General features: G+C 40.3%; 1 protein-coding gene across 3 annotated transcripts in view; it reads left to right on the top strand.

Annotated features, from left to right (window-relative positions):
- The window catches only part of ptbp3 (polypyrimidine tract binding protein 3), a 105780-nt gene extending 83687 nt beyond the window's left edge, over positions 1-22093 (top strand). For 2 of the 3 annotated variants that reach the window (XM_085993087.1, XM_085993069.1), the window contains 10 exons: positions 3473-3637; positions 4697-4807; positions 6252-6447; positions 9974-10048; positions 10796-10932; positions 13781-13814; positions 14150-14242; positions 15067-15283; positions 16200-16277; positions 19159-22093. In XM_085993087.1, the coding sequence (XP_085849213.1) occupies positions 3473-3637; positions 4697-4807; positions 6252-6447; positions 9974-10048; positions 10796-10932; positions 13781-13814; positions 14150-14242; positions 15067-15283; positions 16200-16277; positions 19159-19291 (1239 nt within the window). In that variant the 3' untranslated portion in view covers positions 19292-22093. The remainder of the gene's footprint in view (positions 1-3472; positions 3638-4696; positions 4808-6251; positions 6448-9973; positions 10049-10795; positions 10933-13780; positions 13815-14149; positions 14243-15066; positions 15284-16199; positions 16278-19158) is intronic. The other variant, XM_085993078.1, reaches the window with a different exon arrangement.
- Positions 22094-24879: the final 2786 nt, after the last annotated feature.

Here is a 24879-nt window from a genome sequence, read left to right as displayed (position 1 = left end):
TAAATCCTCCCCTTGGTCGTCTGCTGGGATGCAGGTTATGATCTAACATGGATGTGAGTCTGCAGTAGTAGCCTCTGGGACTGCAGATATAGACAATGGGATTTGGTCTTATCCTCGCTGCAGAATGCACATGCAGCCAGGGCATCCATCAAGTTGCTGAATTGCATTCTCCCACCCAGGTCCCCAGCAGTGTCTGGAAGGACCCTCGAGCACAAAGCCTTCCATCAGGGGTGTTTGCAAATATGAAGGGGAAGTCATGTTTGACAAATTTGCTGGAGTTCTTTGAGGAAGTAACATATAGGGTGGATAAAGGGGAACCAGTGGACGTAGTGTATTTAGACTTCCAAAAGGCATTTGACAAGGTGCCACACAAAAGATTATTGCTTAAGATAAAAAATCACGGGATTGGGGGTAATATTCTGGCATGGATAGAGGATTGGCTATCTAACAGAAAGCAGAGAGTTGGGATAAATGGTTCATTCTCGGACTGGCAATCAGTAACTAGTGGTGTTCCACAGGGGTCAGTGCTGGGTCCCCAACTCTTTCCAATCTATATTAACGATTTGGAGGAGGGGACCGAGTGTAACATATCCAAGTTTGCAGATGATACTAAGATGGGAGGGAAAGTAGTGAGTGAGGAGGACATAAAAAACCTGCAAGGGGACATAGACAGGCTAAGTAAGTGGGCAGAGATTTGGCAGATGGAATACAATACTGGAAAGTGTGAGGTTATGCACTTTGGCAGGAAAAATCGTAGAGCAAGTTATTATCTTAATGGCAAGAAACTGGAAAGTACTGAAGCACAAAGGGATCTGGGGGTCCTGGTGCACGAAACTCCAAAGGTTAGTATGCAGGTGCAGCAAGTGATTAAGAAGGCCAATGGAATGTTGGCTTTCATTGCTAGGGGGATAGAATATAAAAATAGGGAGGTATTGCTTCAGTTGTACAAGGTATTGGTGAGACCGCACCTGGAATACTGCGTACAGTTTTGGTGTCCATACTTAAGAAAGGACATACTTGCTCTCGAGTCAGTACAAAGAAGGTTCACTCGGTTAATCCCGGAGATGAGGGGATGGACATATGAGGAGAGGTTGAGTAGATTGGGACTCTACTCATTGGATTTCAGAAGAATGAGAGGCGATCTTATTGAAACATATAAGATTGTGAAGGGGTTGGATCGGGTGGATGCGGGGAAGATGTTCCCGATGATGGGTGAAACTAGAACTAGGGGGCATAGTCTTAGAATAAGGGGCTGCTCTTTCAAAACTGAGATGAGGAGGAACTACTTCACTCAGAGGGTGGTAGGTCCATGGAATATGCTGCCCAAAAAGCTGTAGAAGCTACATCATTACATAAATTTAAAACAGAAATAGACAGTTTCCTAGAAATAAAGGGAATTAAGGGTTACGGGGAGCGGGCAGGAATTTGGACATGAGTCTAGGTTCGGATCGGTCATGGCCCTGTGGGTAGCGGAGCGGGCCCAGGGGCCGTGTAGCCTGATCCTGCTCCTATTTCGTGTGTCTAATTCTGTTAGATTCAGGAGATGGTTCTGTGATAGTGGATTGGCGGTTAGGATCAGATCAGCCATGATCTTATTGAATGGCGGAGCAGGCTCGAGGGGCCGATTGGCCTACTCCTGCTCCTATTTCTTATGTTCTTATACCAGGTGGTGGTGAAGGACATATGGAGTTGGGGAGTTCATAGGATCAGCTCAGCTAGTAATGGTACCAGTGAATGGAAGGTACATCATTCATGACTGAATTGAAAGCATCCCATATCACATCATCTGGATTTAGGGTAATTTGACATTTCAATCCGCAACAGACATCAAACACAATCCATTCATGCTTGGTTCAAACCTCTTAACTTAATTAATTTTTCTGATCAAAAGTAAGCGCCCTTCTTTCTGCAGCCCATCCTGATGGGATTGTGGTAACTGTTATTGTGGATCATCATCCCTCAATAACTTAGCAATCAAAACGTTAGCATGTCAAAATACTTTTGTCCCCCAGAATCGTACTGCACAGAAGGAGGCACCATGGCAGTACACAAGATAACTAGTGTCCAAACAAACATGCTGACTATTAGAATTCGCGTGCCCCTCTCACCATATTTTTTAATCTAAAAATTGTTGTTGCACTTTTCTTTAGCCAAGTATGCGTAGCCACAGAAACTGAACAGACCAGGCACAAAATCACATTCTCTTGCGGCACCAGAATGATGCTGGGGCTAAAAGGGTTAAATTATGACAGGTTGCATAGACTTGTTAGGTAAGGGTATTAAGGGATATGGAACCATGGCTGGAGTTAAGATACACGTCAGCCACGATCTAATTAAATGGCGAAATGGGCTTAAGGGGAAGAATAGCCTGCTCCTGTTCCGTCCTATCTTCCTAATTGGCCTTGAAATGGCAGGATTTTAAGTGTGCCTGAGTATAGCATAATATTTTGTTCAACTAGCAGTTCAAAACCTCAAATTTTGATTTTAGTGTGATATTTGAACTCTTCGAAGGCTAGCTGACTGTTCATCCTTGGATATCCATTACCCTCCATGTCATTTTTAACTGATGGTTTGAATCATTTGCTATTAAGTGTCTCTTGAGCTGTATCATTTTTTTTACCATGCAGTTGTGCTTTCTAGTTTGATTTGCAAGAAAGGGGTGTGTGTGTGAGATTTTTCTGCTGTGCATGTCAATGTGAAGGCCTTTTGCCGCCAGTGCAGCTTCCTCAGCTGATGTGTTGATGCCTCTTTTTGTCAAACTCTACTGTCATTGAATCCACTTCTTGTATATCTGATGGGAGGTATTTTCTGCATCCCTTCTCTTCCTCTTCCCCCAACCACCAATCACACTGTGGCACTTCATTTGATATACCAGCAGAACCATATTGACCCACTACGCTCCTCCAATTTTGGCCTCTTGCGTATCCCTGATTTCCATCGCTCCACCATTGGTGGCTGTGCCTTGAGCTGCCTAGGCCCTGAACTCTGGAATTCACTCCCTAAACTGACACACTCCTTTTAAGACACTTCTTAAAATCCACATCCTTTGACCAAGCTTTTGGTCACTTGTCCTAATATCTCCTTATGTGGCTTGGTGTCAAATTTTGTCTGAATGTTCCTATGAAGCGCCTTGGGATGTTTTACTATGTTAAAGTTGCTATATAAATTCAGGTGGTTGTTTTTGTTCTATCCCAATTAGTGGCGTGAAGATCGGAAAATTAAAGCCATTTCCATTTGGTTTGGAAGCAGGCATTCTCCTTTGTCCTGCTGGGATTTTATAGTTGTGTACATTTCTTAAACTGAATGCTGTTTCACACTGTTGGAACCTGATGCTCCAGAAATGCTGAGGAATTTGTGTCCACTGTTGCAAACTGCACGTGTTTTAAAAAATCAGTTCTCAATGTATGTATTTCAATAAATTGCCCCTAGAAATGAAAATGCTGTCTGAAGAAATGTTTGTGTCTTTCCACAGCGAGCCCAGGCTGCTTTGCAGGCAGTAAATGCAATGCACACTGGTAACATGTCTATGACTGGCAGCACTGTTAACGAGGGGGCACTACTCGCTGGTCAAAGTTCGGTCCTGCGCATCATTGTGGAGAATCTCTTTTATCCCGTCACTCTGGAGGTCTTGCACCAGGTAAGGATTGACCATATTTGGGGGTGAAAAATGGCTATTTAGAGCAGCATAGATTCAAGTAAGATGTTAATGGCATTAATTGAATTGCATTTCAGCATCCTGAATATGTAAACCTAATATATTAAATGTGGGGGGGAGAAAGCTGCTACCTGATTTTTTAAAAACTGTGTAATATCGTGTCCTCTTTCCTCCCCTTCAAACATCTTCCTGCCTTCTGCTTTGGACAACTTTTATCATGTGCTATTCTCCAATTGTGACTGCATTGAAGCATTGTGACTGCATTGAAGCAATCTACTCGAGCCTTAGTATCACTGTTGATCTCATTGCTTGGCAGTATAGCTGAGTGCCCCTCCATGCCCATATATTTTAAAATATTTTTCTCCATTTCTGTCCTGTGGGCAAACTATGTTTGACACTTCCATGAGTTTTGTGGGTGTCAACCGATGTCTCTAACACTTCTGTGGCACAGTGTATCACAGGACTAACACACTGCTCCACCACAGTGCCAGAAATGTCCACCAATAATGCATTTCTTGTGGACCTAAACTCATTTGCTAGTCAGTACAATATATTTTTACGGCTTCACATGGTGACTCCAGAAGTCCTGGCCAGAATGGAGATGATTGGGTAATTCCTCCAGTCAGTCTTGCCTGCTGTGTGACTTGGATTGATTTTCCACGCACAATTTGTATTATGTAACTGTCCTCCACTCTGCATTTTGCTTTAGAAATAATCCTGCTTTTATTGGGAAACTGTAGTTTCAGTCATGAGTTCTGTAGTTTGTAGAGTCTCTGCTAAATCAACGCTGTTTATTGAGCACTTAAACTCGGCTGTAAAATAGACTGATGTAAGCCCTGGTTCACCTCCAACTCATTGGCTGACGCAGTGGTGTCTACGTGCTCTGTATTTTTAAGTAAGAGATTTGTGTGTTGAGTCCTGATGCTCCTTCCATTTCAATGGCTGCTAACAAATTAACTTGCCATTTTAATAGCGCAGCCTCTTTTTATTTAAAAAAAAAAAAAAAAAAAAAAAAATTCTGATGCATATTACTCCCAACAGATTTTCACCAAGTATGGAACCGTGCTGAAAATCATCACCTTCACAAAGAACAATCAGTTCCAGGCGCTGCTTCAGTATGCTGATCCGATGCACGCACATCACGCTAAACTGGTTAGTGTTGGGTAGAACAGGAAGTCCATTTATAGTTGTTAGTTGCAGTATTTCTGTTAAAACTAGTTCATCTGCATTTTTAAATGACTCTCCAGGGCAAGTTGTCTTTTCAATATAACTTCTGTTCATAGGCTGAGCTGTTGCTTAATCTATTTCTAGTTGGTGCACAGATTTTCTCACACTTAACATATTAATACAAAGCAAATCTGAAAGTATATACTACTAACCTGTTCATTGCTTTTTAAAGGTAATCCCTTTCTGTTGGAACTCCCCATAGCGCATACCAAACCCATCCAAGATGTTGAATAGGTACCCTACTCAAAGGCTTCCACCAATGCTGCTCTGTAACATGCTCCAAGCAGGTGCCTGAGAGCAGTCTTGGAATGATCCCTTCTGTCTTGCACTTCCCCATGATGGCTTAGCTGAAAATAGTGCCTTATTACTTAGGTCATAAACATGAACCCTGTATTCCACCATTCAATAGCATCCTCTTTGCATTTTTTAAATGTACTTTATTCTGGTACTCACCAGTAAGTACCAGAATAAAGTGGTGGCGTCATTTTTCTTCCTTCCCATCTTGCATTTCTGCAGCTTTATTTTATGTTCGTCCAAAGCAAAAATGCAGTGCTGAACAGGAAGACTTATCCTCGGTCACTTATCTAATCGCGGTCTTGAGCCCATCCCCAGTCGGCCGTCAGGGGGAATGCTTTTCTCCATCCAGCACCATCTCTTTAAATGAAGTTGGCGATGCAATGTATGGAACCCCTGAATGTAGTAGTGTAAAGAGGAAAATTTTAATTTGGGGGGGAAAAAAACCTGATGGCAGCACATTAGAACTTCATTGTTATGCACCAGATCAAAAAGGCTTGGGTCTGAACCCTCTAAACCCTATGTAATGAGCTACTGAAATGGTGGTGTGAGGAGATGGCAACAGAGGGAGGAAAAATCCATGGACTGTTCTTGTACTGTCACATGTCACTGGTTGGGCAGCATAGGAAGTCTGGGAGCTGGTTGAATGCTTGTGCTCTTAACCAGGGATGGCATAGTGTGTGTGGACATACTTCGAGGGAGAAGGAGAGACTTTTTACAAGTCTTAAATTGCATCGTCAGCAAGATGATCTTTTGCGTAGTAAGTGTTTTTGACTCCAGTAAATTCCGTGCTTTGTATTGACATAAAACTTTCATAGAAGCACTTGCAGCGTAGTGTGGAACTACCACAATTATGTTTTTAACAGTAGCCATAATGAGTGCAGAGCCCTTTAGAAATTATTGCAAATATTATGCGTACCTCACTGTTTGCTCATCCAAGATTTGAAGAGTAGAGTTGTGGTTCATACATTCATAATGGTGTATGGTGAGCTTTTACCCGACTCTGGAACGTCATCTGTTGCTTCAAAGATCCATGGATTGGTGTATAATACTGTTTCTACTTGACTTTCTCCAGGCTTTGGATGGCCAGAATATCTACAATGCTTGCTGTACTTTACGTATAGAGTTCTCAAAGCTGACTAGCCTTAATGTTAAATACAACAATGACAAAAGCAGAGACTTCACGCGCCTTGATCTTCCTTCCGGCGACGGCCAGCCGACCCTTGACCCTTCTGTGGCCGCCGCTTTTGGTAAGGAAACCTCACTTCTAGGTAAATACATAATGACAGGTAAATTTTTGTTTTGTTGCTTGTTGACTCTTTACATTTCGTTCTGTTCCTCAAACCCCCTCTACTGTGCCCACAACAGCTAATTGTATTAGATCATTAGTTTACAGTATTTTCACCAATGACCAAGTAGATAGGGAGCAACTGTTTCCAACTGGCAGGAGGGTTGGTAACCAGAGCGCACAGAATTTAAGTTATTTGGCAAAGAAATTCAAGGAGATTTTTTTTTAATTTTTTACATGGGGCTATGATTTTGGGATGCACTGCCTGAAAGGATGATGGAAGCAAATTCAACAGTAAGTTTGAAAAGGGGAGCGGTTGTATATATCACTCAAAGGGTTGTGAATCTTTGGAATTCTCTACCCCAAGAGGACTGTGGATACTCAGTTGTTGAGTATATTCAAGGCTGAGATTGATAGATTTTTGGAATCTAAGGGAATCAAGGGATATGGAGATAGGGCTGGAAAGTGGCGATGAGGTAGAAGATCAACCATGATTTTATTGAATGGCGGAGCAGGCTTGAAGAACTGAATGGCCTACTCCTCCTATTTCTTGTACTTAAAAAGGAAAAGTTTGCAGGCCTACAGGGAAAGAGAAGGGGGGGCATGGGACTACTTAGATAGCTCTTTCAAAGAGAATGCACAGGCACGATGGGCCGAATGGCCGCCTCCTGTGCTGTTTTCAATGAATCTGCCCAGCTGTCCGCTAACTAAACTTTAAACTGCGCTAGATTGTTAACTCTATCTTGTGGGTCATTCAAGTCATCCTGGTGGATCATGAAGTGTCTGTGCCAGCTCGCAAACCTCTGAACTGCACTATTTTCTAAGCAGGTCAATGGCGCCGTGTATTCAGAAGCTGTATCTGCAATGTTGTGGCTTGGAGCTGGCACAGATGATGCTATTCTTTTGGCTGGATAAGGAGACTTGAAAGGTTACAATTTCGATGAACTGGCCAGAAGGAAAATTCATCGTTAGTAAACTTGATGTGCCTGTTGGAGACATTAGAACATATTTTTTTAAACTTTATTTTGCTATTGTACTGTACAGGGGATCCTGGGGACTAAATTAAAGAGTTCAAAGGTTTTTTTAAAAAGTAGATTTAAATTGACTTAACATCTGTTGTATGGATTGGCTGGTAGGAAGTTATCTTTTACCAAAAGAAACATTCAACTCCAATTAGTTGAGGTTTTCTAGACAGCCAAAGGCTGTTGCCACAGAAATGACATTACGCACCACAGCTTGGCTACTATCAACTGCCACTGTGCTTCACATCAGCTAAGATATTCTAACTTAAGGGTAGTATTTGGATTAATTGCATATTAGTGGATAGGTTTGTGTTTACTTTACCCAGAATAGCACTAGTGGGCACACTCCAGGTACCACCAAATGTCTGCAGTCTTCACACAATTGTGGCTTTTTAAAAAATTACCCTGGTAAAAAGAGAATATCGGTTCGGTTAAGTCATTGTACTGTTCCCCAGAGACATTTCAGGTGTGTCGAAAGCTATCTCTGGTGTCTTGAGGGACTGCACAATTCTGTTCAATGTGACAAATCTGAAAAACCATGCATTGTTTCGTTTTACTTGTTTGATACCAATATAAATGATCCACATGGCAAAGACTTGTTTAATGGTTGGCGTATCTGCTTTTTTGAGCATTGGTGGCTGTAGCATTTCCATACTAGACCGTTTGATCTAGGGCACATATCCAATTCACTCCATAGTTCAAATAGGGACAGTAAGTGTAAAGTTCTTTTATTACTCAAGCTTCAATGCATCAATGACTACAAAGAATGGGTTCTTTGAACCAGTGTTTAATATCCTAAGTGAAAAAGGCTGTCTTAACAAGAGGTACCATTGTGAGATTGTGGCGAGAATGTGATTGCAGCATAAATGCCATAAATTAGTCATATCCTTTTACAAAAGATATAGGACAAAGGGGACTAAAACATGTTTGGGCCCCCATTTTGGGAATTTGCAACTGTCAGTTTTTCCTGTCACTGAAGGAGTTTTGTGACACAAGAATATTTAGGGAATGTGTCATTTTTGGAAGACCAGAGTTTGGTGTTTTTATATTTACAGGGCTTTTAAATATGTACAGTCTGAGATTTGTTTTCAACAGAAAATTTGTTGTATTCCACAAAGGGTTTATGTAGGGTGGCAATTGAGAACTTAATTTCCAAATTGCCACAAGAGCCTTTGGGCAGGATCTTTTGATAGGATGGGGGGGGGGGCTGCTGATTACCCCAAGGATTATTTGCCTAGGATAACCTTGCTGGACCAGTCAGCAGCCCAGATCATCCATAGGTGGTCAATAGTTTAATACTGGAAGGAACTCCGATTTAGACAATCTCACTCCTTAGGTGGTTTATTAGTCAGAGAAGTCAGTTCATGTATTAACAGCAAACCAAACACACATCAAATTTGTGAGTTTTGTAGGTTTTCCATTGTGTTTATGATTTTATACATATTTTTGGTGTACTTCATTTTCATCATAAGCATAATTGGATATTTCATGATTACAGTTTTTAGTTATGGACAATTGATTGGAGGTACCTGCTTATACTTGAGTTATTGGTAAATTTGTACATCAGTGGTCACTAGTTCTATTGCTTTCTTCACTTATCAAAGCCGTCAAAGAAACTCTTGCAAAGCATTGAAGTGTAGCAAAAGAATATTTTGCATCTGTGAACAAATCTCAATAAAAGGACAAAGGGAATACCGACTTAAGGGATTTGGGAAGCAACTGCAAGCTCAGTGGCAATCCTGATGACATAATGTAAACTCAGCACAGCAATCCATATAGAATCAATTGTTTTTATTCCCACCCCATGAAAAGTTACCTGCTCACAAACCTGCAGTTATGTCCCCCGTGACCTGACCCTTTACCTGGGGCTGTACACCTGAACTGAGGGGAAAACTGCCTGAGACACTCAGCTACCGGGTCTGGCAGTGCCGCTATCTCAATATTGCACGCAAGTTGGCATCTGCGGGGATAAGGACAAGGATTGTCCAAGGTGGTATCAGTTTAAAAACCTTATTTTTGGAGTGAGTTTGTGTGCTTATCAAAGTGAAGAATGTTGGTGCTTTGGAATGAGTTTTTCTACTGTTTACATCTAGTGTTACCAATAACTGCTCTGAAGGCAGGTTCACCATAGGCCAGATGCAATGTAAATTTACATCTCATCGAGTGCAAAACTCCTTGCTACACTCAAGTGAACTTTCTACATCACCCTACTCATGGTATTTTGCATATTAAATAAATCCTCAAATTGTTACTCTTCGAGCTGCTAGGCATATTAGTAGTGGGCAACACTTGTTTGCACATGCTTAAAAATAGCCAAGCACAACTAGTGATTGCGCCAGGGGGGAATTCAAACCCAAGTATTTTTTTGAACATCAGTGAGGCATTGATTCGAACAAAAAAAAACTGCACTTTTGGGAGGGAGAGTAGGAAATGTGGTTGAATAACTAACTTTATATTAAATGAACATTTCTGTTTTTCTTTTGATAGGTGCACCGGGTATCATCTCCAATCCCTATGGGCCTGGTGGATTTGGCCCTGCTCTTGGCTTTCCGCAAACTGCAGGTTAGCGTGCTCGGGACTGTCACTTGTAATGTCAGATTTTTTTTAATGCTTTAGCAGATTGTTGTACTAGAGTTGGTTTGGAATTCCTTTTTAAATAAAGGAATTCCATCAGTGGTTCATATGATAAGCGTGTAACAGCTGTGTGAACCAGGAGATCCCAAGTCAATCTTCAGTGTGCACGAAGTTAGCTGACCTTAACTTGTGGGTGGGGGGCGGTGGCGACAGGGAGATCGTGGTAGCTCATTGGACTTGAGCATGGGCATTGTCACCCTCTTCCGATCATTATCCATTGATCTCCTACTGGAAAGTGCATGCTGGGGACAACATTGGCTTTCGATGTGTTTTCCCCCCTCACTTCCCCACAGTAAAAAGCCTTCAGTGCTCGTTGCCTGCTCCTATGTGCAAGGTGCTAGAGGGTACCCATTCCAATGAGGGTCAACCGCTTCAGGAGAGAGCAAGGAAGAAAGCATGGAGAATTAGTGTTGGGGAGAGAACATAAAAGCGTATGTGTTGTAAATATAGTGGTCATGCATGCTGCACTGTGGTTTTAATTTAACATCTATATATTTTTAGTATCTAGTGACTGGACCCTGTGAAACCTTTCTGAATTGTTAAATTTTTAAAAATGTAATTGCCCTTGTGGTATTTACATATATTCTGGCCATCTCCGACAGTCGTCTTTAAATTTCTAAAGGGAATGGTTCAATGTATGAAGGAAGTTAACGTCCAAGTCTTTACTGTCTCTAGGTCTGTCTGTTCAAGGAATCCCTGGAGGGCTCGGGCATCTTGGCCTTCCACATGGTGCAGTTGGTGGTCGTCTAGCAATGCATGGTGTTGGCCCAGCAGTAAACTCTGTCCTGCTGGTCAGCAACCTAAACCCTGAGGTTGGTGATATCATGAAGAACTGCAATGTCTCCGAGTCCTGCCTACTACTACTCCACTTTTTCATAGAATACATTGTTATATACATATTTGAGCTCTTAAGTACCTTTATGATTTTTGGGAAGGCAGTGATTTAGATTTGCGCATGTACAGCCAGTAATCTGTAACATCCCAGTATACAGAAACCAGCCTTCCAAAGCCTCCGATTAATACAAAATAAAATCTACACAATGCTTAGGAGCTGAGGATTAATGGGTTCTCTGGTTGAATCATTGAGGTCAAATATCAGCCATGATCTTATTGAATGGCGGAGCAGGCTTGAGGGGCCGCATGGCCTACTCTTACTCCTGCTCCTATTTCTTACGTTGTGTTCTCAAACAGAAGGAGATACAAGGCTATGTTGGCACATACTTGAGACTCTGCCTTTAGTACATATTATAGTAATGTGCTATGTGGGCTGCTGAAGTATAGTCTCATTTTGGCTCCAAGCTTTGAGCTCACAAGTTACCATTAACCATTACAAGTTCCAGTGCCTCACGTCCATGTTCTGAATGTGGCTCTGGTGCTGACCAAATTATTTGTAGAGTGCCCACCTTCCTCTAATTTGTGGCACAGTACTGTATGCAAATGTGTGTGATGCATGATGTCCCAATGCCTTAGGTAATTGCACACATTTACAGTGGTAATACTCTGCAGTCCAGAGGAAGCCAGGTTATCTAGTGTATGGACATAATTAGCAGGTATACACTGGTTCTAGGTGCCTAATAGCACATCATCTATTGACCGAAGGCATTGGGCTCTTGCTGGTGGCCAAGTATAATGGTGGCATTGATCCAAGTCCTGGTGCCCAATGGATTTTGGAGCATTATACAGCTCCTTGTGTCATACTGGAGCATACACAATGCAAATCAACTGCCAGACCAACAGCTCAAAGCACCACAATCAGAGTAACCCAAGGGACTGGCAACTGTATACAGGAAAGTTTAGTCTGTGAATGTGGTGCCAGAATGCCAGTCAAATATAAGTATTTAATGCCTTCTGAAAATGGATCTTTCTTCTCTGGTCTTAATGCTATTGGGGAATTCCCATGTTGATTGTAGACCACCCAGTAGCATAATGCTTACATTAGTGAATCTCTTTAATACAAGTAAAGTTAAGTTTTTTTTCTCACTTATTTACTGATCCTGAATTTTTTAAAAAATAAATAAAAGGAAACTGAGGTTAAGAGTTTACTAGAAATAAACATTAAGATTCTGTAATAAATAACTTCCCCCCAAGCTAATGATGTAGATTACCATTGAAAATTCCTGGTTATTCCATAAATAACTGTAGCTGTGGTTGAGCCCCTTCATGCTCCTTCTCTTCAGTAAGTGGTCATTACCCAAGTGTGTGCATGCTTGTGTCATATTCTGTGATATTTTCTGGCTTTGGAGTTTTGATGTATGTTACATCCATGGTACATGCAATTTTTATTTCCATTCTACAGTGTGCTAGCTTCCCATTACACTCGAGCCTAACTGTAATTAGCCTTTGTTGTTACAAGCTTCCTTTTTATAGTACTGTAGCTATTTCCCTTGGGCTTGACAGAGGATGCATTCCGTTTGGAAAAAGAGGTCAAACATAATAAAGTGTATGCTCAAAGCAACAACAATCTGTTTAACTGGTCTATGCAAGTTTGTAATAACAAAGATTTGCTGCATTACTGTCTTTTTTCTATTTTGAAATTTAAATGAAACCATACCATTCGTAAAACAATTGCGTATTCACAAACCGATCATTTGTTCTAATCCATGCATTCAATTTTTCTACAACACTCAGATTGAATGTCCATAAGCATATATTATGTGGCTGAACAGTTTAAAGGAAATTGATTTCATGTAATATGTCCATATGCACTTTCTGCACTGTAGTCATTTCAACCAAATATGTCCCACCAAAATTGATAGTTCAGTAAAATTATTGTGGTCAACAAACTTTTTATTCAGTGTCTGGTTTGCATTATATTAGAAAAACTCTAGTTGTTTAATTTTAATACTCCTGAGGGAAGCAACTGCAATCAAAAATATCTATCTTCATGTGCCAGAATAGCATTATTAGGCTTTTGAGATATGAAGCATTTCTGCCCAACATGTCTTGTGTGGTAGGTGGCGAGAGAAGTGGTGTTTCCCATATTTCTATTATATGTAGATTTGTCTCATACCCTGGTAATCTTTTTGCAGAATAATGGCTCACTAGCATTATTCTAGTCTTCAAAAATATGCTACCTACTGTTTTCGTCAGCGGCAGTTTTTCTGAATGGAACACAAATAAAAACACATTAAATGCATGAGGTATATTATACACACACCTGTCTGGCCTTTAGATTTCTGCTACATGGTGAAATTTGGTTGTGCCTAGAGTGAAAGCAAAGAGCAGCAACTGGGTTGGGCCATTTTTGCACCATTTTAGTGTGTCTTTTAATGGGTTGACTAAGGAAAGGTGTTGATTGCATCCACAGAGGTGCCTGTGGAGGGATGAAAATAATGGGATAGGTGAAATACCTATATTTTTTAACAAAACGTTTTGAACATTTATTTTACTGACTTTATAATGTTTCTTTCTTTTCCCCTCACTGTCCTGCTTCGCTATTCCATCATTTTTCCCAATATTTGCCATATCAACAAACTTCCCCAAAACGACACTTCTACTGCATTTGAACCTTCTATACTTTATTTTTGTGAACAAATCGAATTCTCTCTGGATCAAACTGGCCTTCAACTGTAATGCTGAAACACTCTTCGATATGGGCGATTTGATGATGTTTGTCTCCGGTCCATCTTGTGCTGACTTGTTTTGTTCCCCCTACTACAGAAGGTTTCACCTCACTGGCTGTTCATCCTCTTTGGTATGTTGTCATTTCCACTGCTATTTTACTATGAATTTTTTGTTGTAGTTTTAAGTTGGTACTTTGGTGCTTCATTCAACTGAATCTCACATCTATGCTATCAATGAATTTTGTTAAATATTAAAATGCATGAAACATTTTATTTTTGCAGTGTAGCATTTGTTAATATGTGCACGTCTTTTTTTAAGTGTTTAAATAATTAAAACATTTATTTTCCTTTCTTCCTGCTCTGATTCAGTCTCCTGTCTATACTCTGCTTTGTTTTAAATTGTCACTGAATCTCTGTCTCATACTTCTGGTGAAATTGAAACTTTTTATTTTTGATCATCCTGAAGGAGTTTATGGTGATGTACATCGTGTGAAGATCTTGTTCAATAAAAAAGAAAATGCCTTAATACAGATGGCAGATGCAAACCAAGCTCAGCTGGGTAAGGTTCATGAACTTATTTATTAATATATTTTCTGAATAGTTAACAATTTGTGTTGCTTGCCAGTTCTCCTCCCTTCCCCCCCCCCCCCCCCTTATTTCTTGCTCTCTCACTCATTGGGGTATGACCCCCAAAAAAAACTGGATCCCCTCAGTGCCCACAGTTGATGGGTAAACCTTGACATTGTTGGTAGGCTATTTGACCTGCACACCACAGCTGAGGTCAGTTGTGTCTTCACTTAGCCTCCAGACACGTGCACATCCAACAGAGGTCACTAGGTAACATTTGCGAACACCAACTTTTGCCAGTGTTCTCTTCCCTAATCTGGGAGCTGCAAGGGCAATAGTAATGCCTTAATTGCTGCCCTGGCTAAGATCATTTCAGATCAAATCAGCCATGTTTTCTCTATCTTTTCACACTGTGCAAGTCATCCCCTGCATTTTGAATAGATAAGGTAGGAGCAGTGAATTAAATTTGGGGGTCCTGTGGTCAGGGTGACTGACTTTACCAACCAAGGCAAAAGGTGCTATATAAATGCAAGTTCCATTCCTTCCTCCCACTATAGGTAGCAACTAGCAAATCAAAATATAGATGAATGTATTGATGCGTTCAGTTTATATCAAAGATTTCTGGTAAAAATGTTTCAAAAATCCATTACAATAAGTGGGGATCTGTTCTCGAGTTGAATAAAATGTTTGATGCCTGGGAGCAGATCACTTGCCTGTACTCTTGATTAGAGAAATGATGCAAGGGTGCAGTCACTTTCAGAATACTTGAATTTTCTACATGTTGACTTACAAGTACAAATGTTCTTTTCTCCTTAGCCATGAGCCATCTTAATGGGCAGAAGGTATATGGCCGGGTATTACGCGTGACTTTGTCAAAGCATCAGATGGTTCAACTTCCTCGGGAAGGACAGGAAGACCAGGGTCTGACCAAGGACTACAGCAGCTCCCCACTTCATCGCTTCAAGAAACCAGGGTCCAAGAATTTCCAGAATATTTTCCCTCCGTCGTCCACCCTACATCTCTCCAATATTCCGTGAGTAGCTTCATGAAAATAGGATGTCTCGTCGAGGACTCGAAGGCAGCAGAGCCCCTTTTTTAATCAAATCAAGAGCATACTAAACATAGGAGGAGAATCAATTGGAGAATGGGGCTGATTGAGGAATAGTTCTAGTAAATCATGCATTAACCTGGCTGCTTATACAAATATGTTGTGCAATTGGCAGTTAAAAGAAATTTATGCTGCCTTTTGAAAAGTTTTTTTTCATAGAGATGAAAAAATGTCAGTGCCTTGCTGTTTTTCCTGTTGTGTGATGATCAGATTGTATCAGAACAGCCTGATCTGGGATGCCGTATAACCCAGTTAGATTTCAGTGTTGAGTTGGTGCCAGTGAAAAGCAGGCCTGCCTTCTGGATTGGTTTCATGCTTGCAGACCGTATTCTGATAAATTGTGAAAATGAAACTGAATTGGCATCATTTGACCCTCTGTATCCCTCCTTGTGCCATGAGATTCATTCATCATGTGTGTGTCAGAGTTTAGTGGTGGGTTGCACTGCTAACAACATCCAATGTAACTGGAACACCTCCACTAAATACGCTGTGATCATTTCTCTCCGTGCAGATTATAGTATTGTGTCTCAGTGTAGTTTAGGTATATGGCATGATTCATTTTGTAGAGTCAGCATGTAAAATCTGAGCAACACCAGCAGCATTGTTGTGTAGTCATGAGCTCAGATTGTAATTCCTTTATTAGTTGAAAGAACATATAAAACTCCCTTTTTGAAAGAACATATAAAACTCCCTTTTTATTACATTGTTCTCATCTGTAATATGCATTTTATATAATTGTAGATGAAGTCTGATGAGCTTATGCATTTGATATGTTGGTCATGAATTGCCTACTTTCTGCCTTCTGTGCTGTTTGTAAAGAGCTGTTTTTGTCTGTTTGCAGACCTTCGATCACAGAAGAGGATCTGAAGAATCTGTTTGAAAGCACTGGATCCTCAGTGAAAGCATTCAAGTTTTTCCTGTAAGTCCACTTTTGTTATATCTCTAGCTACTGTTCGACGTTGCATAACGATAGTTTAAAAAAAAAAGTCGGTTTTTGTACTGTGATGTAATTTGCTACTCCAAATATCGCTGCTATTTCTACTACATAATGCTAGCAGATTATCTATGATGCTGTACACAAGTAGGCTCTGTCATGTATTGATGCTAACCTTTAATGTGTCCTTAAGGACACTGCTCTAATTAGACAAAACCATGAGCCACATTGTAGCTAACTGTAAACCTCATGTCAATGAGGGGGCAGTTGTAGCTGCTTGTAAATTTTTGGCTCTAGGCTTTTTAAAAACATATTTTGCTTTTGTAATCCAGAGAGATGGCTGGGCACTAGATGTAGCACTTATATATTGCCCCAAAAGGTAAATTGAAAAATGTTTGTTTATTTGTATGAAAAAATGCTGTCTCCTGACCTATATAACACATTCGGGTAAAGGAAGAAAATTTGAGAAGAATGCATGGTGTAATTAGATCTGTTTGCCCAATATCTATAAATCAAGGGACATCAGTCTGAGGTTAATAGATTTTTTTGTTAGGTAAGCTTATCAAGAGATTATGGAGCAACGTTGTGCAAATAGAGTTGAGATGCAGATTTGCCATAATCTAAACAGGCACAAGAGGGGGAAATGACCTTCTCCTGTTCCTAAGCTCAAGTATGGAATATTATAATGGAGACTTGTAGAAGGCCATGGAACATTGATTTTGCAAAAAATCACAGTTAAAATTCTGATCTTGTTTTAATCTTTTATCCAACTTGAGATGAAAAATAGAGGAAGCTGCTCAGATGGCATGCTAATTTCAAGCGCCAAGTTGCTGCCATCGAAGATTATCTTTCCAAGAGTGTAAAAGACTTTGTTCTTGTCCCCTCCCAAAATTGTGTGGTTAAAAACTATGTTGAATATTAATTTCTCTCCCCCTCTAGATACACTTTGTAAAAGTAGTGACAGTGTACACTTGGATTGTTTCACTTTTTGCTATCAAATTATACCATGGAAAGATTTCTAATGTGCATTGTTAATCCTTTTGGCTATTAGTGCAATGAGTTATCGGCCATGCACGGGCTGAATGACCTCCTTCTGTGCTGTAACCATTCTATGATTCTATTTAGGTAGCATGCCCCATGGAGTGCTCTTCTGAATGAAGAGGGACAGACAGTTTGTCATCCCTCATTCCTTCGTTCTCCACATACAATACATTGTTCCAAAAAAAAAGCAATATCAAAGTTCAGTTCTCCTGTACCCTGACATTGTTCCTTTTTGAAGTGTGTAATATTTTCTTTTCCATTGTTTAACTGACCATGCTCTCGAGTCGTCTTTCGTCGTCAGCAGCAGATCACTGTTGTGCCCCATATCAGAAAAAGTTTGAAGCTGAGTTTGAGTTGCAGTTAACCACTGCATATTCCCCTCTGTCTTCCAGAGGATTGTTACCCAGAGATGGACTAGACCTGCTTGAGTAGTGATTGTTGGACTGAACTTTGCTGCCAGACTTCCTGTTGCTGCTCATTTAACAGCCTTGATGACCAATGCCACTATTGCTGAGGGAGGTGGTCCAGATTTACGGGAGCCTGCACTCACTCCTCACTGCCTGTGCAACTCTTGGCACAGAAATGATTAGTGTTTCAAGTTTAGTCATTTGTCTTAACTGGTATGGATTGACAACATAATCTTGGGTCTGCTGCAACAATGAGCAGCTCAGAACTTGCTGCTTGGCCTTCTGTACTGAAGTCATGCAGAATTGGCATGTCAAGTCTGTGGATCTGTCAGTCCAGTATTTGACAAGTTTGCAGTACAAAGAAAGAGATGCTCTTAACTTGAGCAGTGGCCTCCACCCAGAGGCAATCCATTTGATCTTTGACATCATCTCATGTTGGCAGGATCTCGGTGCTGCTTCCTGCAGAAAGAGATCAGGGGTGCGGACTGCAGCTAGGCTTTTTGTACAGTGCAGCAGGGGAGGTTAATGGGAATACCCGAAGCGAGTATTCTTAAAGTAGCAATGCCCCAAGTGATTTCCTTCATTTTGTTTTTGTTAGGATGGCACCCTATGTTCTATTGTGTGAACTTCAATTAAAGAATAAGCAAGATCTTTAAGTAGTTTAATTCTCCCCAGAAACTATATCGCATGCAGAAGAACTGTTGCCTGTCCAGTTTTATACCCTCCTTGCTGAGCGAGAGCGATTATGAAATATTTGCCCCTTGGGAAGCAAACCATAATGTAAAGTCAGTAGGCATTATGGATTGAAACTATTTCTCTTTCCATTTGTGATTCTTTGCACTCAATTGAATTGTCTATAGAGTAACCATGCCCAAAATGACTCTGGAATCCACTTTCAAACTCTCATTCTGTAACCTGCGGTGATTGAGTGCTTGCGGGTTTGATTTTTCAGTGGTCCGAAGTGAAGTCATGTGTAGTAATCCTTCATGAAGTATTGGACTGTAAATTATCTGGTTACTGGGCAGCACAGCATCCAGTAGTTTGAAGATCCACGGATTCATAGGATACACGTTTCCACCTGTAATTCCCTGCACAATGAGTTTCCAATCTTGCAGTGTTTATGGGAGAGGTACCAAAGTATGGGAAGCCACATGGCTGGAAATGGTTGTTCTGTGCATTTTTCATACCTCTTAGCAGTTGGGCCCAATAGCATCATTGGCAGAGATTGTGGGCAAGTCAATTGTCTACCCTCTTGGCTAGGGAATATTCAGTAACGTGTGGAGTCCTGCCCATTTTAGCCATTTCTAGTTTTCATTCCAACAAATAAGTTGCTGATTAATTTAAATAAAATCTATGTATATATCTATATTTCAGTTGAATTGTTTTACAACATATATATTTTGTTCTCTGCATTGCAGGAAGGACCGTAAGATGGCCCTTATCCAGTTAGACAGTCTTGAAGAAGCAATCCAGGCTCTCATTGACCTTCACAACCACGACCTTGGAGAAAACCACCATCTCCGAGTTTCCTTTTCTAAATCTACAATTTAATTCCGCTCCTCATGTTTTCCCTATAGACTGGGACCACACAATGTGGTAAACTAGCATTCAGACAGAGACTGAAATACCAATGACCAACTATGCCTGCAAGAGATGCTTAGATTAATGATGTTTTAAGTGGAACACACAACAGTGATGATGAGATTCATCCTGTCTTCAGTCACTCTTCCTTTTGTTTAGCAGTCAATTTAAACTTCAATAGAAACCAATTTTCTTTATCTCTAAATTTTGAAAGGGGTGGGTTTGTTGCAAGCAATCAGCAGCTATAAACTGATGTTCATTCACCTGCTATTAACAGCTGGTTCAGTGATTGAGAGAATTTTTTTTAAAGAGAAGTTTACAATCTTTGGGGGTGGCGGGGGGGGAGAGGAAAAAAAATCAGGTTTAGATCTAAAAGTTTGACACACTTTAAACAAAATTATTTTGGTAATTTTTTTTGGAAAAAAGAATTAAACATCATGGGTTTTCATACCACTAAAAATATAATCTAAAAAATTATCAGTTTCATATTTACTGTGTACTTGTTTAATTATCATGTGCCTTATTATGTGCTTATAATCAAATAGATTAGAGGCTTTTTTGGTTTCTTTAGTACATGTTATTGTGGGTTCTTTTAAAGGAGTCTTTCTCCTTTGTAGATTTTAGGTGAATTTTCTTGTGTATTTTGCAGCGTTGCAACAGTTGCTAACTGATTTGATTTATATTACGATTTAGTACACAGATGGGAATGGAAGTCCAAACTTCCTTCCTCTCTGGCAAACTGCAAATCTGTATTCTGTCTCCATACCATCCACGAGCTGCAGAAGTGCTACATAAAAGCCTCTGCTGCAGATATGATTGAAAATTAAGTAAGATGATCAATTCAAAACCGCAATGCCAGAGGTTGATTTTGTTTTTCGCTTAAATATCCAAGATTCTAAATGGTTTAAATATCCAATCTGTGTGCTAATGGTTTGTGATATGTTATCTTAAAAATATTTCATTTATTTTGATGTTGTAGTGTGAAATTACCTGTTAATTTTACGAATGTTTAATTGTTGATGTTATTGGCTGTTGTTTTGAGGGAATTTAGGCTTTTGAATGTTTCAGTGCAGGTACTTTTTTTTAAGTCCTCTCTGGGGTTTTTTCCTTTGTTTCATTAGAGTCTTTAGCTAAATATCCAGCATTTTGTGTTTGCCTTTCATGTTTTATTGAATGCTCGCTGGACTAACTGCCAGTCTGGAAAACATGTCCTTAACTCTTCCATCCATTCTGAAAGAACTCTTTCAGAGCCGCACAGACTTTGCGAAGCTGCAACTAAACCATGGTTAGAACTGTACTCATTTATTAAATACAAGACTCTTTAATACTATTCAGATGGAATTCTAAGAGGAATAGACACTTAACAGAAAAGGAAAAATTTAAATATTAGTGAATGATAAGGTAGAGAAAACAGGAGCTTTTATTTCAGGGTTTCAGAGAAAAACCAAAACAGGACCAAAGTTTATGTGCCTTCAGTAGTCTTAATCAGTTTTTTTTTCTCTTCCCTCCAATTTAATCTTTTTTCTTATTATTGTTTTAGGTCTAAAATAGAAAACTATTATGAATGTAGTTTCAAGTATAAAAGGAGGGAGATTGAGAGTAATAGAATAACTCTTTTTTGTTTTCGTTATGAGGTGCTTCGTTTGATTGCACCGAGCTCTAAGGAGCAAGAGAATACCTTAAGGTCACTAATTTACGTGGAATCAGATCTGTCCACTCTCGCATGCTGAGCATGGAACCAGAGGTTCACTTCGTAAAAGAAGCATCTTAAAACAGTTGTTAGGAATCGCACAGTAATTTCCTTACCAACGTATGTGGTGCCCTGAGCCAGAACTCTCCCAAAGTAGCAATTGTGTTTTCATTCACCATTCCACACGTACAAAGCCTAAAACATTGGTGTGTAATTCCTTTGTTCTATAACACCAAGCAGTGTGGTGTAGCATTCTCAACTGATCTAAGCAAAGCTGTTGTCTGTTGAGTGGTTTAGCGACAGAGGTCTTCCATTCACAAGAAAATATAGTCACACCAGCTTCTAACTGCTGGTGAAATTTCTGACAAAGGAACAGTCACCTCTGGGTTAAATTGAGTGACATGGTGGGCTACCTAAATTTTGTTTCTGAAATTTTAAAAACTAAACTGATGTTTGTGCTGCACCAACAGTGGAGAACTATCCAGTGGTATGTCCCGACTAACAACAAACTCCGAGGTGATGCCCGTTAGAGAGATTTGTAAACGCACGCCTTCAGTCAGTGGGGTGACGTCTGTATTCGGCATGTAGTATAACTACGCTTGAGACGTGCATTGCAGTCAGAATGCTCCCACCTGTGCAGTTCAAGCAAGGGTTGTAACATTTACGTGGAATCCCTAAACCTCTCTTTCAAGCTGCTTTTCTTAATAAATCTTGCCCTTCTAGCATTGAGGTGTTGGCAGGTGTGTAGTGCTTTCCTCTCTGTTCATTCATGTACTTGGTCTGTTCTTAAAATTCCTGCTTTCTTGAGTTTGTAAGAATGTTCAGCTGACAAAATGAAAATGCTGTAAATATTTGTAACAACTTTTTTTTAATCTGAGGTTTTTTGGGAACAAGAAAAAGTACAAACTGGTTTTTATATGAAAACATTGATTGTCTTGTATATTTTGATAAGCAACAGTACCAGGTTTCATTTGTAAAGCAGTTTGTGTCAATGTGGAAGAAACAAAATGGATTCCATTTCTGTTAAGATGATTTGTTTTTAATGCAGAGATAATGAAATATTAAAAAAAAATATTTTCTAATTGTCTATTGCATGTTTCTGTATACAGTGTTCCATTTCTTTCATTGTGTGTACTTGCTTGTATGGCCTTGATAATCTTTCCTCTAATTGTAGCATGCTTTCAATAAATGTCATGACACCTCTTGATCTTCCTGCCTCTTTGTCTAGCACTTTTAACTTTCTCTTTGTTTTTTCTTTATTCTAGATCAGAGGTTCCCAAACTTGGGGGAGGTGGGGTGGGTGCTGAAATTGTGTGGGACTTGAGTTGAAACATTTACCCGGGCAGCCATCAATGTTCCCGCTGAGCTGCGCAGCCATCTGGAGGTCCCGCGCAGGCCGCTTACCGGCTTCTCGATGAGAGATTTCGCACATGTGTGAAATTTGGAATGGGCAGTGCAGTCCATTAAAGAGACTGTGCACCCAAAAATGTTTTGGGTAACATTGGCAGCCACTAGCTCCTGTCTGTCCCGTTCACCCACTCTCGGGTTACCAGCCGAATCACACTTGCTCTTCAGTGGGCTTTTGGTCATTTTCCATGTTCTTCCCGGTTTCCATTAAAGCTGGGATTAACACAACCCTGCTGCCCCGCCGCGCCCCCCCCCCCCCCCCCCCCCCAAAGGAGTGAGAACTCTTGCTGTGTGTGCAGGCCACTGTTGCTGCGGGCAATAGAGGTATGAGTGTGACAGGTCCCAGGGGCGACTTCATATTCCAAATGGAGCAGGTGGGCTTCGCCACTTTGCTGTTAATCAGATAATATTATCCAATAAGAGCAAAGCCGAGGTGAACCCAATCCACCTCCTTTCACTGTTCTCCACACCACAGTAAGTGGAATATAAGTCAAACGCTTGAGAGCAAAAGGCCGTGCAAGAAAATTTAGAATGAGGAAATATATATATAATGCAAGTGATGGTCTTAACGTGAAACCAGCGATTTTTATTAATTCTACACCAATATGGGCTCAATATATGTATTACTATTCCTTTTATGAATATTAAAATGGGATGATAGATCTGCAAACACTTCTATCGGTGCTTTTCATTTCAGGGCGAAATGAAATACTAAAAGCCTGATTTTTAATAAGTGTGAAACGGTCAGTTTCTCTCAATCTAATTTTTGTGCAATTCAGTTATACACTTGAGGTCTAGAAAGGCACCTGGGACGGTTTAGAAGCCGCTTGAATGTAAAGACTGATTTGTAGTTGAAACTCGGATTCCTCAAATCTCAGGCTCATCCTACTCTGAGATGAGGGCAAGTCATCAAGTGCTCTTTTATGTTTGTTTAGTTGTATAGTAGCAGTGCTGTGCAATTTTATATTTTTGTCTCAAATGGTTTATGTTACTGAGAAAATAAAATCCTTTTGTTCTATGCGAAATACGGTTTCTTAGAATGAGGGGTGCGCGCACAAGGGACATGAATCTCCAAAGAGGAGGCTCGGCAAAAAAAAGTTTGGGAACCTCCGTTCTAGATCTATTAACTTGTTCCTTTTTTTTGTTAACCTTTACCTCACAACTTGCAGTCTTTCTTGCTGAAATAACATTCTTAACATTTTTTAAAGTATTTTATTAAAAGCACTAGTATACCATTGTTTTGCCCTTTACAGCTGTACTATGTGTTTGCTGCTCCATTCTGTCGAGCACCATCTTTGGGGAGAAAAAGGTAATATAACCACCTCTTTTTGGGAGAAGGACGTCATTAGGACTCGTTGCAGGACAGCGTTTTTGAGTCTTGGAAAAATTGGGCACTTCATGGGTTTGATAGTACATCCTTAAACGGGTGTGTGCGCACACCAATGAACACACTAATGATCACACTAATGATGGTTAGAAAGATGTTTATAAAGGGTTGTTTTTGAGACTTTGCTATCATCCTGTTTTAATTGCATGAGCAGGACAGCCCCAACCCCATCATTTTCTTTAAGGAGTGTCCCTTGGCTGATGCTCTGAAGATGGACAACCTGCAGGTTGCCAAAGGTCATGAGTAGTGGAAATCTTCCTAATCACAGGGACTCCCAAGCAAACTTTGATCTCCCCATATGTCAACTGTGGCCAAGTAAGTAGTTCAACAAGGTCCTGACAAAAGTTTGCCAATTCAGCTCCAAGCTGCCTGATAGGTGTGTAAGAGAAGGCAAATAAAATCTGTCTTTCAGACCTCACTTCCCTATGGTCAAGCATCTGGCTGTGTCCCACAGTGATATGGGTGAGATTGGGAATTCAGTGAGATGTTGGAGGAGAGCCAGAGCAGCTCATTGGTGTTTACCACTTTATAGGGGCACAGTACTGTAGTTGTTTTACTGAACTAGTAACCCTGAGGGCTGGACAGATAACCCAGAGTAACACGAGTTCAAATCCTGCCATGGCGTTCTGAGAATATTTTTTTAAAAAATAAATAAATTTTTTTTTTAAAGCTGGGAATACAATGAAGCTGTTGGATTGTCGAAAAAAAGTACAACTAGTTTGCTGATGTCTTTTTTAGGGAAGAAAACCTGCCATCCTTAACCCGTCAGGGCCTATATGTGTTTGCAGTCTTGTAATATACCTATTCAGAAAAATACACCATTCTATGAAATAATTCTGACTTTATTAAAACATGACAAACTGGGTTTGGAAATCTGGAAGCTTCAACAATCTAAAGCTGTAAACAGCATACAGGCTATTGAGAGAAGTTGTTGACGCTGAATCAATAGCCTTATTGAAACAGGAGTTTGGAGGCTCCTGAAGTCTGCAGCGTTGGAAAGAACACTGGTACACCCTGTTAAGGTGTCCTAAATTGCACTTTGGAAAAAAACACAGAAAATTAAGAAACATATGC

Source organism: Somniosus microcephalus, chromosome 1 (assembly GCF_052327205.1).
Source record: "Somniosus microcephalus isolate GS21.2 chromosome 1, FLI_Smic_1.0, whole genome shotgun sequence".
NCBI classification, from domain to species: Eukaryota; Metazoa; Chordata; class Chondrichthyes; order Squaliformes; family Somniosidae; genus Somniosus; species Somniosus microcephalus.
Note: the sequence above shows the minus strand (reverse complement) of the source record. Positions and strands in the feature narration are given on the sequence as shown.